This window comes from Mustela putorius, unplaced genomic scaffold (assembly GCF_011764305.1).
Source record: "Mustela putorius furo isolate JIRA1106 unplaced genomic scaffold, ASM1176430v1.1 tig00000827_pilon_pilon_pilon, whole genome shotgun sequence".
Lineage (NCBI taxonomy): Eukaryota > Metazoa > Chordata > Mammalia > Carnivora > Mustelidae > Mustela > Mustela putorius.
In genome coordinates, this window is record NW_025421489.1 from 1247695 (window position 1) to 1261112 (window position 13418).

The following is a 13418-nucleotide window of genomic DNA, read 5'->3' on the forward strand; positions in this document are numbered from 1 at the left end:
TTAATTAACAGATAATATTACTTTTCATATATTGGGGCACCTGGGTGGCTCAGTGGGTTAAGCCTCTGCCTTCAGCTCAGGTTATGATCCCAGGGTCCTGGGATTGAGCCCCGAGTCGGACTCTCTGCTCATCAGGGAGCCTGCTTCCCTCCCTCTCTCTCTCTCTCTCTCTGCCTGCCTCTCTGCCTACTGGTGATTTCTGTCAAATAAATAAAAAAAAATCTTTAAAAAATTATTTTTCATATAATTTGTTTATAAGTAATTATATCCCTTCATGGAAGCTTGCTGATATATAATATTAAGGCATATGACTTAATTTCTTGCTTATACTATTAATTACCTTGTCTAATTCCTTCTTTATAGAAAGTATGACAGTAAACCCTTCAAGGCCTGTCAGAATCATCTCCTGGGCTAACGTAAGAAATGAGAAGTGAAAGCAGTTTACTATATAGGATGTAGGAGTTACAAAAAGAAGCAAACACATTTAAGTATTCTAATCTGCTCTAGCTTGATAATTTTCTTATTTATTTTAGAATTTTCAAAATCACATAGATAGGAAAAATGTGTATTCACCAATGGCTTATTAAAGTGGTAACCAATGACAGGACAACTAAGTATAACATTAGAATAATCACAGTTCACCTAAAAAGGGAATCTTAGAAAATGATGTTGAAGAGCAGCGCTGCTATTCAATGGCAAAAAAAAGGAATGTGTGAACAGAGACAGTTGGTGTTGGTTGGATTTGCTTTTAGTGTTGGAAACAGAAGCCTATAATAACAAAGCCAGAGGAAGCCAAATACGGAATTACACAAATGACAAAGCCTTGGATTTGCTCAGCTTCTTTTTGAGCATTGAAACTCGGATGTAATCCTCTCACAGCTGGGCTTGCCACATGGGAGCCCCTTTAAAAAAAAACATTATAGGGGTGCCTGGGTAGTGGGTCAAAGACTCTGCCTTTGGCTCAGGTCATGATCTCAGGGTCCTGGGGTCAAGTCCCGCATCGGGCTCTCTGCCCGGTGGGGAGCCTGCTTTCTCCCCTCTCTCTCTCTACCTGCCTCTCTGCCTAATTGTGATCTATGTCTGTCAAAAAAAAAAAATCTTTAAAAAAATAAAAAATCATTATATACTATGTGGAATTATCTTCTATCACTTTTCACTTCAGCTTGAGGAGGAAAATGATTTTACGAACTAATGTTTTAAACACATGCACAGTCTTGGACGCCAGCCACAGTGGACTGATGATGGTCTTGGATAACTCACTTAAAAAAAGGGAGATAATCTGTCTGTTAAGTACACTTGCTAATTTCACTCTGCTGTGGTCTTGCTGGAAGGTACCAGCAGGAAATGTGAGATAGTAAGCATATAAAGGTACTACGCGCTACTCAAAGATGATTAAGCACACACTCTCTGCTATGAGCTTACGACTTGAAAAAGTATTTAATAATACTTTTTTAAAATGCCCAGTTATTTTTAAAAGCATTTCATGATTCTGCTAGAAAACTGAATTTACTTACTCAACACTTACAGTAAATTTAGCCTAATTTCCACCCCTTCTGCCTTGAGTTATACTACTAATAATTTCCAATTTTTAGTTGGTATTTTCTTCATTTTCATTGGCTGGTTAATATGACTTGTTATTAATTTTTTAATTGTTTTTAAAGATTTTATTTATTTATTTGAGAGTGGGCGAGTGAGTGACAGCACGAGAGGTGGAGAGAGGCACGGAGGGAAAGGACCCCAACATCATGACCTGAAGGAGGCAGACATTTAACTGACTAAGCCACCCAGGCGCCCCAACACGATTTTATCTGAAGAGATAAAGAAGAATGGACACCAATAATGAGGGCAGGGGTGTCTAGAGTTCTTCAGAGAATAGAGGAAGTAAAGTATTTCTTATCTTCCTTTTCTCCCCTATTGTCCAAGGAAGAAAGGTAAGATAAGGTCACCATGGCCTCATGCTAAGGACACAGTGGCTAACTTTCCTGGCATGTTACTATGCTTCCCCGATATCTTTTCTCCTTGCCCCACACCTATACCAGTTCTTCTTTTGAGGTTTTCATCTTGTCTATGTGCAGGGAGCTATGGAATGGACCTGGATACTCAGCCTTGTCCCATCGGCCCACCCCAAGATCATTTAGGAGTGGGAAGAAGAAGTGATAGGTATTTATCATAGCACTGAATTAAAAAACCTGTCAGGTTTTGTTCTAGCGGAAATGTGGTTGGTTCTTTGGACGAATCTTAACCAAAGTAGGAACTCTGATTAACTTAGCATGCAATAATTTTATAGATAAAATATCAAAGCAAACCAACCCATGGGTTTTTGACAATACTTCCTACTATGTTCTGTATCTAACAAATAATAAATGGAATACAATGAAAATTATCTTTTGCTAATAGTACTGTGATACTTATTACTAGCTTTTGATTTGTAACTCTCTCAGGGGCATCTGTTATTTATTTTAATAACTCATCTGATTCAGTTGAGTGTCTGTTTTTGGTTCAGGTCATGATCCCAGAGTCCCAGGGAGTCCCGTGTCGGGCTCCCTGCTCAGCGCAGTTTCTGCTTTTCCCTCTTCCCCTGCCCCTCCCCCTCCTGTCTCCTCTCTCACTTTCTCTCTCTCAAATAAATAAATAGAATCTTAAAAAAATTAAAATAAATAAATAACATTCCTGGGGTGACTGAATGGCTGTCAGTTAAGCCTCCGACTCTTGATTTTGGATCAGGTCATGATCTTATGGGTCATGAGATCAAGCTCCCCATTGGGCTCTGTGCTGGGCATGGAACCTCCTTAGGGTTCTCTTTCTTCATCTCACTCTACCCTTCCCCCTGTCTGAAATAAATAGCATTCCTAAGTACCACACACCATAATTAAATAACTTACTCTAAAATATGATGCCACTGTTTGTGTCTTCATGTTGGTTGTCTCTATGGCATGATGTGTGGCTTCTCCACTTTGATCCTACAAAGACCAAGAAAGACGGTGATGCTTCAGTATCCACTGTACCCTATGATCTACAAGGAGCCCATGGAATTTCCTTCGGGTTTTCATGGTCTATGCTTTCACATACATAAAATAACAAAAGGTTAATATTTTTGCTTAGGGTATTGTTTTGTCAACCCCACTGGAATTTTAATTGGTCGTGCAAGGAACATGAGTGTCTTAGAACTTAACTAATATATTTTTAGTTGGTCTTAGTGTAACATTAAAATGAGCTATAAAGGAAGGGTTAGAAATGTATCATAACTGCATGATTCTTTTAGTGGCTAGCAGTAATATGAACATAACATAGCTGTTTAAGCAGAAAAGAAAGATCAAAGGGGGAAAAACCTAATAAGTAAAATGCTATTGACTTTTAGGAGCACACAAACACTGTTTGTTGTCAAGGTTAGATTTTTAGACTCACTGTCATACAAAATGCATGTTCTTACCTTGGTCAAGTTGATTGATTTTTCTGAAGTCCTCATTTGATAATTTATTAAATTTCCAGTTTTAGAATGTGGCAGATTACCTATAGGAATGTGGATGAAATTAACATACATTTTAGAATTCTTAATCACTAAAAGACTTTCCTCATAGTTAAATATTAAAATAAACATTGTTGGTGTCATAATAGTTATCCTTGGTTAAGTATTTATGAGAAATTTAAGGATAAAATAATATCACAAAATAATTTTAAATAAATTTTAAATTCAGAAAAAAAACACAGTTTGGAGTTTAGAAAAAATGCAGGTGTTGGATTTCCTTTAATTGCTACAAGCTATGATGATATCAACTAATTTTCTTTGTGTGTGTGTGTACGTGTATGTATGCATGTATGTGTTAAATGGCTCTGAGATTTTCTTTAATGCAAAGGTACACTTTACGATGGGCCTTAAAAATCACATGGATTATTAATTCATATGAAATGGTTATAAGAAAATCAAGGATGGTTGAAAGCAATGGATATGTTCAATCTAACATTCAGAAATATGTGCCTGTTACTAGGGCTACTTAAATGTGCACAACCCAAGGCCTTGAAAATATTCTAGTGTAGTGAAAAATTATGGTCCCAGAAACCGGGAAGATATGGATGTGAATACTAGCTGTAGTACTTAAATTGTGTTGCCTGTGGATCATTTACTTAGTCTCTGAGTTGCATTTTGAAACCATATAATGGTGATGGTGCCTGCATCACAGAATTTTGATGACATGTGACAGTATGTCAGGTGCATGGTGCGTGCCTGGAAATGTTTATTCTTACTCTCTTTTCCCCCACACCTCACCAAGCACAATAAACAACCAACCCACAATCCAAGAGTTCATCATCCCACCAGTAATGTTCAAATATATCTCAAGAATTCAGTATCACTTCAGAAAGATTATTTCTTTTCATTCTCATTCTTTTAGGTGAGAAGTAGAGGTGACATGTTTTTTGTTTGTGTGTTTTTTAGAGAAGGAGAGAGTGTTGTGTGCATGCCAGGGGTGGGGTGGGGACAGACGGAGAGGGAGAGAGAATTTTAAGTAGGCTCCATGCCCAGTGCAGAGCCTGACGCAGGGATCAATCTCAAGATCTGTGATCATGACTGAGTCAAGATCATGAACTGAGCTGAAATCAAAAGTCAAGTGCTTAACCAGCTGAGCTACCCAGGTGCCCCAAGGCGACATGTTTTTGACAAATCCTTCACATTCTTTGTGGTGGTGAAAGCTGCCTCTGAAGTGATATGCAGGTGGGACCCTGCTTGGGATGCAGCCGGCAGTGCCTCTGCTGTGCTGTTGTCCCCCTTCCCCATTATCAGGAAAAGTGCTGTGATGGATGTGCACACTGGCTTTCATGCTGGGCTGCACACTGGACTGTTCACTCTTCAGCTGTGAGACTTACTACAGACAGCAGAGTGGACAGAGATAGTAACACACGGTCTTTAGAGGGGCATCTGTGGACATTCATTTTTTTTTTTTTTTAGGGAAAGTTTTAGAAAAAATTACCAAAATTACTACAGACTAATACAAAGGACTAATAGCACATTAGAATAAACCCAGTACTTAATAGATACCATTACTTAATATTAGCTAAGTAAGAACTAAAAATTTACGTTTCTCTGAAAACTGAAAGACTAGAGGAAATTTACTAAAGGATTAATAATTTCAATGTAACAAAATTTATACATGAGTCATCAAATTCTTTAACAACAAAATAAATGAAAGCCTTCTAAAAATTCATTAATGCATATCAACAGGAACTAAAATTAGCATAGATCTTAATTTCAGAAAATATATCCACTTTGCCTTTACAGCTGACAGATGAACAAACCTGTAATAAACCAAGGTAATGATGTGAGCTACATGGAACTGTAGTACATTTCCTCTTAATAATGGCTGAACTGTATTTCATATTTTAAGTCATACGTGCAACAGGTTATCTCAGAATCTTGGAGACAGTGTAATATAGGATTGAAAAACCTAAACTTTCAAGCCCACTTCTAAGACTTCCCACAAGGGCAACACTGGGAAAGTTGCCGAACATTTCCAAGACTCAGTGTCTCATCTGTAACAGTAGTTCCTCCTCAGAGTGTTGCTATTAGGAGTAAATAAAAGTAGTCAGCACAGTGCCTAACACATTGCAACTTCTAAACAAATTCATGAAAAAAATAAAAAGATAAAAAAAAGTAAATTTATGTATTTTTATTGTTGTAATTATTATTATTATGTTTGCATATCTAGGTGAATATAAAATCCAAATGTCTCTGATAGCTTTGAGATTCGGAGTCACTGAAACATCTTTGATTATGAAATTCTCTTTTCCCTGGCTAATGAAACATGGTTTTGCTGAATCAGGAGACAGAACATAGTATTGAGAACCTGGCTGCATATTTTATAAAGGTAAAAAACATGACATTAAGTGCATGGATGCAGTTGGTGGATATAGAAAGAGATGACAATTGTTAAAGTCAAAATTGAAGACATTTGTTTCTGGGCAGGATAAAGCAACACGGACTGGATTAACTGAATGACTAAAAGAAAAAGAAAACCAACAACTAACCATACAATATGTATGAGGCAACAGCTTTTCTTCCTTTTCATTTTTTTATTGTAAAACTTACATAATATAAAATTTAGCATCTTAATCACTTATAAGTGCACAGGTCAGTAGTATTAAATACATTCATAATGTTATGCAACCATCACCACCATACGTGCCCATAACTTTTTTCATCTTGTAAAACTGAAACTTTATACCCATTAAATATTGGCTCCCCATTCCTCCCACCCCTAGGCCCTGGCAACCACCATTCTGCTTTCTGTCTGCATGATTGTAACTGCCCGAAGTACCTTATTCTGAAGAATCACACCATATTTGTCTAGGAATAACAGTGTTTATACGTTGTGCATCAAACAGTACAGGACACTGATCCCCGAATGAGGGGAAACAAATGAGGTGAGCCCTATGAGTATCCCAGCTTTCTGTCTAAAGAGATTTACACTGCAAGGAGGGGAACTCAGGTGAAGACTAGGGAAAATAACAAATGTAACCAACAGAAAACACGTCAAATCGTAGAGTCAGTCCAACCCAACATATCAATAATCACAATAAATATAAATGGTTTGATCACCTCAATTAAAAGGCAGACATATTTAGAATTTAAAAAGGCCCAACTAAATGCTGTTTACAAAAAAAGCCCTCTTTAAATACAAACAAAAATAAGATGAAGTTGAAAGTATAAAAAAAGACATACCATTCAACCACTAATCCTAAGAAAGTTGGAATCTCTGTATTATCAAGCAAAGTAGATTTCAGAGCAAAAACTATTACCAAGGATAAAAATAGTATTAATAAAGGGGTCTGGTCATCAAGAAGCTATAATAATAATTCTAGGGGCACCTTGGTGGCTCAGTGGGTTAGGCCTCTGCCTTCAGCTCAGGTCATGATCTCAGGGTACTGGGATCGAGCCCCGCATCAGGTTCTCTGCTCAGCAGGGAGCCTGCTACCCCCTGCCTCTCTGCCTACTTGTGATCTCTCTCTCTCTCTCTCTGTCAAATAAATAATAAGTAGAATCTTTAAAAAAAAGAAGCTATAATAATTCTAAATGTTTATGTTTCCAATAATCTTAAAAATACATGAAGTGAAAACGGATAGAAATGAAAGACAAAATAGACAAATTGGATTATAATCAGATATTTCAAAACTCTTCTCTTAGTAACTGATAGAACCAGGAGAGAAAAAACCAGTAAGGATATAGGAGATTTGACCAATACTATCAACCATGTTGACTCAATTGATATTTATGTAATTCTCCATCCGACACAGTGGAATACACGTTGTTTTTAAGTGTAAATGAAACATAAAATAAGATATATTATATTCTGGGCCATAAAACATGTCTCAGTAAATGTAAATGGATTAAATCATACAAAATATGCTTTCTGAGCACTATGGAATTATATTACAAGGCCACAACACAAAGATATGGAAAATCCCAATATTTTTAGAATTAAAATTCAATACTTATACATAATCTATATAATTACTTACATTAGAAAAGAAATGTTTTCTTAAATCAACGACCTATGACCTTACCTTAGAAATTAGAAAAAAGGAGACTAAATAAAACCCCATGTAAACAGAAGAAAGGAAACAAGAATGAAACCTCCCCCCCAAAAAAAAGAAAGAAAGGAGGGAAAAAAATAACAAAATAGAAAGCAATATCAATGGAAAAAAATCAGTGAAACTATAAACTATATACTGGTTCTTTGAGAAAATCAGTAAAATTGACAAATCTCTAGAAAATCTAACAAGAATAAAGTGAAAGAGGACACAAAAGATTCAGATCAGGAATGAGAGAGCTGATAAAACTCCAAGATCTATAGATATTAAAGGATAATATAAGGGAACACTATAATCAAAATTATGTCAATGAATGTGACTACATAGATGAAACAGACAAATTTCTTAAAAGATACAACCTACTAAAGCTCATTCAAAAAATTAGATAATTAAATATCCTAATATTTGTTAAAGAAATTGATTGAATTTTTAATTTAAAACCTTTTCACAAAAAAAGCCTTCTGGCCCGGATGGCTTCACTAGTGAATTCTACAAAGGAATTCAGAAAGAATTAATACTCTACTTTTCCTGGAAGCAATACTTCTGAATTCATTCTGTGAAGCCCATATTACTCGGATCCCAACATTAGAAGAAAATTAGAAGAAAACTACAGTCCAATATCCCTCATGAACACAGATACAAAAATTCTTAACAAAACATCAGCAAATGTAATCTAGCAATACATGAAAGTTCAATGCATCATGACCACGTCACATTTTTCCCAGGAATAAAAAGTTGGCATAATATTAAAAAATCAATCAATGTAACTCATCATATTTACAGATTAAAAAAATATATGAATGATCATCTCAATATATGCAAAAACGCATCTGACAGAATTCAAGTATGCATGCCTGGTAAATACTCAGGAAACTAGGAATAGAAAGAACTCCTCCTCCTGAGAAAAAAGGTCTATGAAAACCCTACAGAAAACATCATATTTCCTGGGGAAAAACTGAAAGCTTTCTCCCCAAAATGAAGAATAAGACAAAAATGTTCATTTTTAGCACTTGTACTCAAAATTGTGTTGGTGATTCTAGCCAGTGCAACCAGGAAAGATGAAGACATAAAAAGTAAACAGAATGGAGAAGAAAGGGGAAACTCTTTTTTCACAGGTGACATGATCATCTATATAGAAAAATCCTATGGAATTTACAAAAAAAAAGAAAGTTACTCTAATAAACGAGCTTAACAACACTGCAGGGTGAAAGATTAATACACAGAAATCAACTGGTCTTCTGTATACTAGCAACAAACAATTTGAAATAAAATTACCACTTATAATAACATAAAATGTGATATATAAGCAGATAATTTGACAAAGATATACAAGTCACACACACTGAAAACTACAAAATGTTACTGAAAGAAATTAAGGAAGACAAATAAATGGAGAACTATATTGTGCTCCCTGATGGGAAGACCTAATATTGTGAAGATATCAATTCTCCCAAAATTAATCTATAGCTTCAGTGTATCCCAATCAAACTCTCACCAGGATTTTTGGTGGAAACCGACAAGCTTATTCTAAAATTTATATGAAAAAGCAAAGGAATTATAATTGCCTTGATAGCTCTGAAAAAGAAGAGTTGGGTAGCTTATACTACCTGATTTCATTTTTTTAAAAAAATTAAACTACATTAATCAAGAAGTGTTGCACTGCCTTAAAGATAGACAAATATGGGGGACACACAATAGAGAAGTCTAGAAGGAGACCTACATGTTTATAGTCAATTGATTTTCAGCAGGGTGCCCAAGCAATTCAATGGGGGAAAGAACAATTCTTCCAACCAGTGGTGCTAGAACAAATAGAGAAGGTCAGGAGTGGGAGGGATTCCAGAGTCATGAGGAAACATCATCTGGGGGTGACGAATATGTTTACTACTGAATGTGGTGATGGTTTTACAAGTATATATGCCTGTCAAAAACATATCACATTTTACTGTCTAAACATGTCTTTTTTTTATTGTATGTCAGTTATATCTCAATAAAACTATAAAAAGAAATGCAAGATAATATAACAAATTCCAATAAAGAAAAGTAACCCAAACTACAGTTTTTTTCTACTTAAAAGCAAATGCAAACATGTATATGGTTGGGTAGAACAAAGGCATGTAAGTTTTTAACCAATAAGGCAGAGCTCACTAAACCTATAGAGCCTTAAATACCACCCCAAAAGCTGCCCAGTCCTGAAACAGAGGTCGCTCTGAACTTTTCAGAGGTGAGCATGTTTTTCTAGTGAGTCGCTAAAATACCACCCTATTTTCTGGTTCCTTCTACAGACACTTTTCTTTAAAGAAAACCTAGTTTGTTTATATTCACTTTTCCACGTTCTTCAGACAGCTGGGGCAGAATGTATTTTAAAAAATGCATATTTAGTAAGCTAAAACCAAACCAACATAAAAATATTGAGGATTAAACTCATGAAAATCACAGTCAGACACTATGGGATTGGGCCCAAGGAAGTTGCCTTAGCTTACCTGTTTTTGTCAGAGGGTGATTGATGAGTTGGCGAATTACACTGTTTTCTGATGACCTCAAAAGGAGCACAATATCCGTTGGAAGAGTGTCTCTATTCTTAGCTAAGAACCCACTTGCATTATAGAGTACCTGTTGATAAAGTACATTTCAGTGTCACAGTCAATGTCATCCTCATTGTCATCATCACCATCAACAGTGGCAGGGGCAGAGTCATCAATAGGTATTTACGGAGAACTTCCTCCGGGCTGAGTGACAGGTATACAAAGATTTATAAAGGCAGTTTGGAGGAGCAAACTTTTCCAGGTCTACAGTATATTTTGTCAGAGAAAAATCTGTGTCTCGCTAATTTTATTTGGGTTGAAATCATGGTTTGTTTGATTCTTCTCGTTTATTACGCTGGAAATTTGGTATTGTTTCCTTTCTCTGTTTGGAGGGCAGAGGGAGGCATAAAGGAGGCACCTGGGGCCACGAGGCATTCTCATTTCCGTGATAATTGAGTCTTGCACAGTGAATCGGCCATTACAGATTTTCATCTCAGTCAGGAGTATGGTCTAAGTACATTATGAACATTCACATTTCTGGCACTTCTAAATAATTTTAGGACTTTCTCAAGACCAACGTAACTCAAAGATTTCTGTAGGATTATCTACTATGGTTGTTTTATCGGATGAATTGTGTCCCTCCAAAATTAATATGTTGAATTCCCGATCCCAAATGTGACTGTATTTGGCTAGGGTCTTTAAGGAGATAATTAAAGTTAAATGTGGTCCTAAGGGTGGGACCCTAATCCCATAGGACTTGTATCCTTGTAAGAAGAGAAAGACACACTGGAGGTCCCTTTCTGCTTCTCATGTACTCAGAGAAAAGGCCACAGGAGGACACTGAAGGATACAACCATCAGCAAGCCAGGCAGAGAGGTCTCACCAGACAGTGATCTCGCTGGCACCTTGATCTTGGACTTCTAGCCTCCAGAACTGTGAGAAAATAAATTTCTGTGCTTTAAGCCACCCATCCTGCATTATTTTTCTTATGTCAGTCCAAGCAGATTAATACAGCTCTTAAAAACAACTGGATAAAATGATCCTAGGAAATTCTTAATGGATGTTTTTAAAAAGGCTTGTTTGGAAAAATCACATGCTGAACACCATGGGAGAGGCCATAACTATTATATTGAAGGCAGATTTTTTTTTTTTCAGTGACAGAAGCCTGTGAAACACAGAAATCTTAGTAGACATGAATCTTCCAGGTTCCAGGTTATTTTTTGTTGTTCATGTGTTTTTCATTCTAGGCATTTCTTTCTTAATTTTAGTATCTTCTCAGTCCTCCAATATTTACCACATCACTGTGAAGGAGTGAACTCTGCAGAAGGGAGACAGAGCATCCTCTGGGTTTAGGTTTATCGTTGAGGTCTGCTCTGCTGTGGGAATGTGCTTAGACAGCCAACTGCTAAACACTCCATCAGACAACCCTACCTAGGCTAGCTCCATTATCTGACCACACCTCCAATGACCACTTTCTCCTGTTGGGCGGGAGGAGAGGCAAAGTCTTCTGTGGAGAGAGAAGCACCTCAGTACTGAAAAAGGCAGTTTACGTAAAAGGTTCCCTGCTATCATTTAAAGAAGCAAAAATAGGTCCCCATTGCCAGCCAATCTCACCCAAAGCTATAAGATCTTAGGGTCAGAAAGATGGAGGCTTTGATGCTTGTCTCTTTGTTTCCCTTTAGTTTCTTAATAAAAATTCCTAGGAACAACGCCAAAGACAAGGGAAGCAAGGGCAAAAATGAACTATTGGGATTTCATCAAGATCAAAAGCTTCTGCACAGCAAAGGAAACAGTTAACAAAATCAAAAGACAACTGAAAGAATGGGAGAAGATATTTGCAAATGACATATCAGATAAAGGACTAGTGTCCAGAATCTATAAAGAACTTAGCAAACTCAACACCCAGAGAACAAATAATCCAATCAAGAAATGGGCAGAGGACATGAACAGACATTTCTGCAAAGAAGACATCCAGATGGCCAACAGACACATGTAAAAATGCTCCATATCACTCGGCATCAGGGAAATACAAATCAAAACCACAATGAGATATCACCTCACACCAGTCAGAATGGCTAAAATCAACAAGTCAGGAAATGACAGATGCTGGTGAGGATGCAGAGAAAGGGGAACCCTCCTACACTGTTGGTGAGAATGCAAGCTGGTGCAGCCACTCTGGAAAACAGCATGGAGGTTCCTCAAAATGTTGAAAATAGAACTTCCCTATGATCCAGCAATTGCACTATTGGGTATTTACCCTAAAGATACAAACGTAGTGATCCAAAGGGGCACTTGCACCCGAATGTTTATAGCAGCAATGTCCACAATAGCCAAACTATGGAAAGAACCTAGATGTCCATCAACAGATGAATGGATCAAGAAGATGTGGTATATATACACAATGGAATACTATGCAGCCATCAAAAGAAATGAAATCTTGCCATTTGCGACAACATGGATGGAACTAGAGTGTATCATGCTTAGCGAAATAAGTCAAGCAGAGAAAGACAACTATCATATGATCTCCCTGATATGAGGACGTGGTGATGCAACATGGGGGCTTAAGTGGGTAGGAGAAGAATCAATGAAACAAGATGAGATTGGGAGGGAGACAAACCATAAGTGACTCTTAATCTTACAAAACAAACTGAAGGTTGCTGGGGGGAGGGGGTTTGGGAGAAGGGGGTGGGATTATGGACATTGGGGAGGGTATGTGCTTTGGTGAGTGCTATGAAGTGTGTAAACCTGGTGATTCACAGACCTGTACCCCTGGAGATAAAAATATATGTTTATAAAAAATAAAAAAAAATTCCTCTAGAAAAACTAGAACGTTTGTGTTTGAAAAAGTAGAAGGATTTTTTGGTTAACCTGTTAGAGCTGGATGTTCTGGAGTGGGAGTGGCTGGCAGTGGATTGGACAGATTGGAGGAAGCTGGAGAACAGTCAGGGCCAGTTTGGGGCAGAAACAGATGGCCATCTCATTTTAACCATCTAAATTTTTCGGGCCATAGCTTTCATGTTTATCATTATTATTTGATAAGGGACTAAGAGAAACTCAGTCATAATTCTTCAAAGTTCTTACCTTTCCTGCATAATGGTGAATTCCAAAACTAAGTTCCATTCTTTTGGGCCTCCAGAAATACTGCGATTTCAGGTTCCCTTCAAATTTTTCTATAGGGAAAAAAAAATTGAACTCCACTATCAAGCCATGTAAGGAGATCCTCAGAAAATACTGATTGACAGAATCATCTCTTTCACTGTAAAATGGACAATGTGCACTAAAAGGACAATTTTACATGGCTGACAAATGCAGATT

At 37.0% G+C, this 13418-nt stretch overlaps 1 protein-coding gene across 1 annotated transcript in view; it reads right to left on the bottom strand.

The window, feature by feature from the left end:
- MYO3A (myosin IIIA) overlaps positions 1–13418 on the bottom strand; it is a 232753-nt gene that overhangs the window by 59549 nt on the left and 159786 nt on the right. The window contains exons 22-25 of the mRNA XM_004757631.3: positions 13185–13273; positions 10062–10191; positions 3431–3510; positions 2883–2960 (exon numbers count right to left, since the gene is read on the bottom strand). Of these exons, the coding sequence (XP_004757688.1) occupies positions 2883–2960; positions 3431–3510; positions 10062–10191; positions 13185–13273 (377 nt within the window). The remainder of the gene's footprint in view (positions 1–2882; positions 2961–3430; positions 3511–10061; positions 10192–13184; positions 13274–13418) is intronic.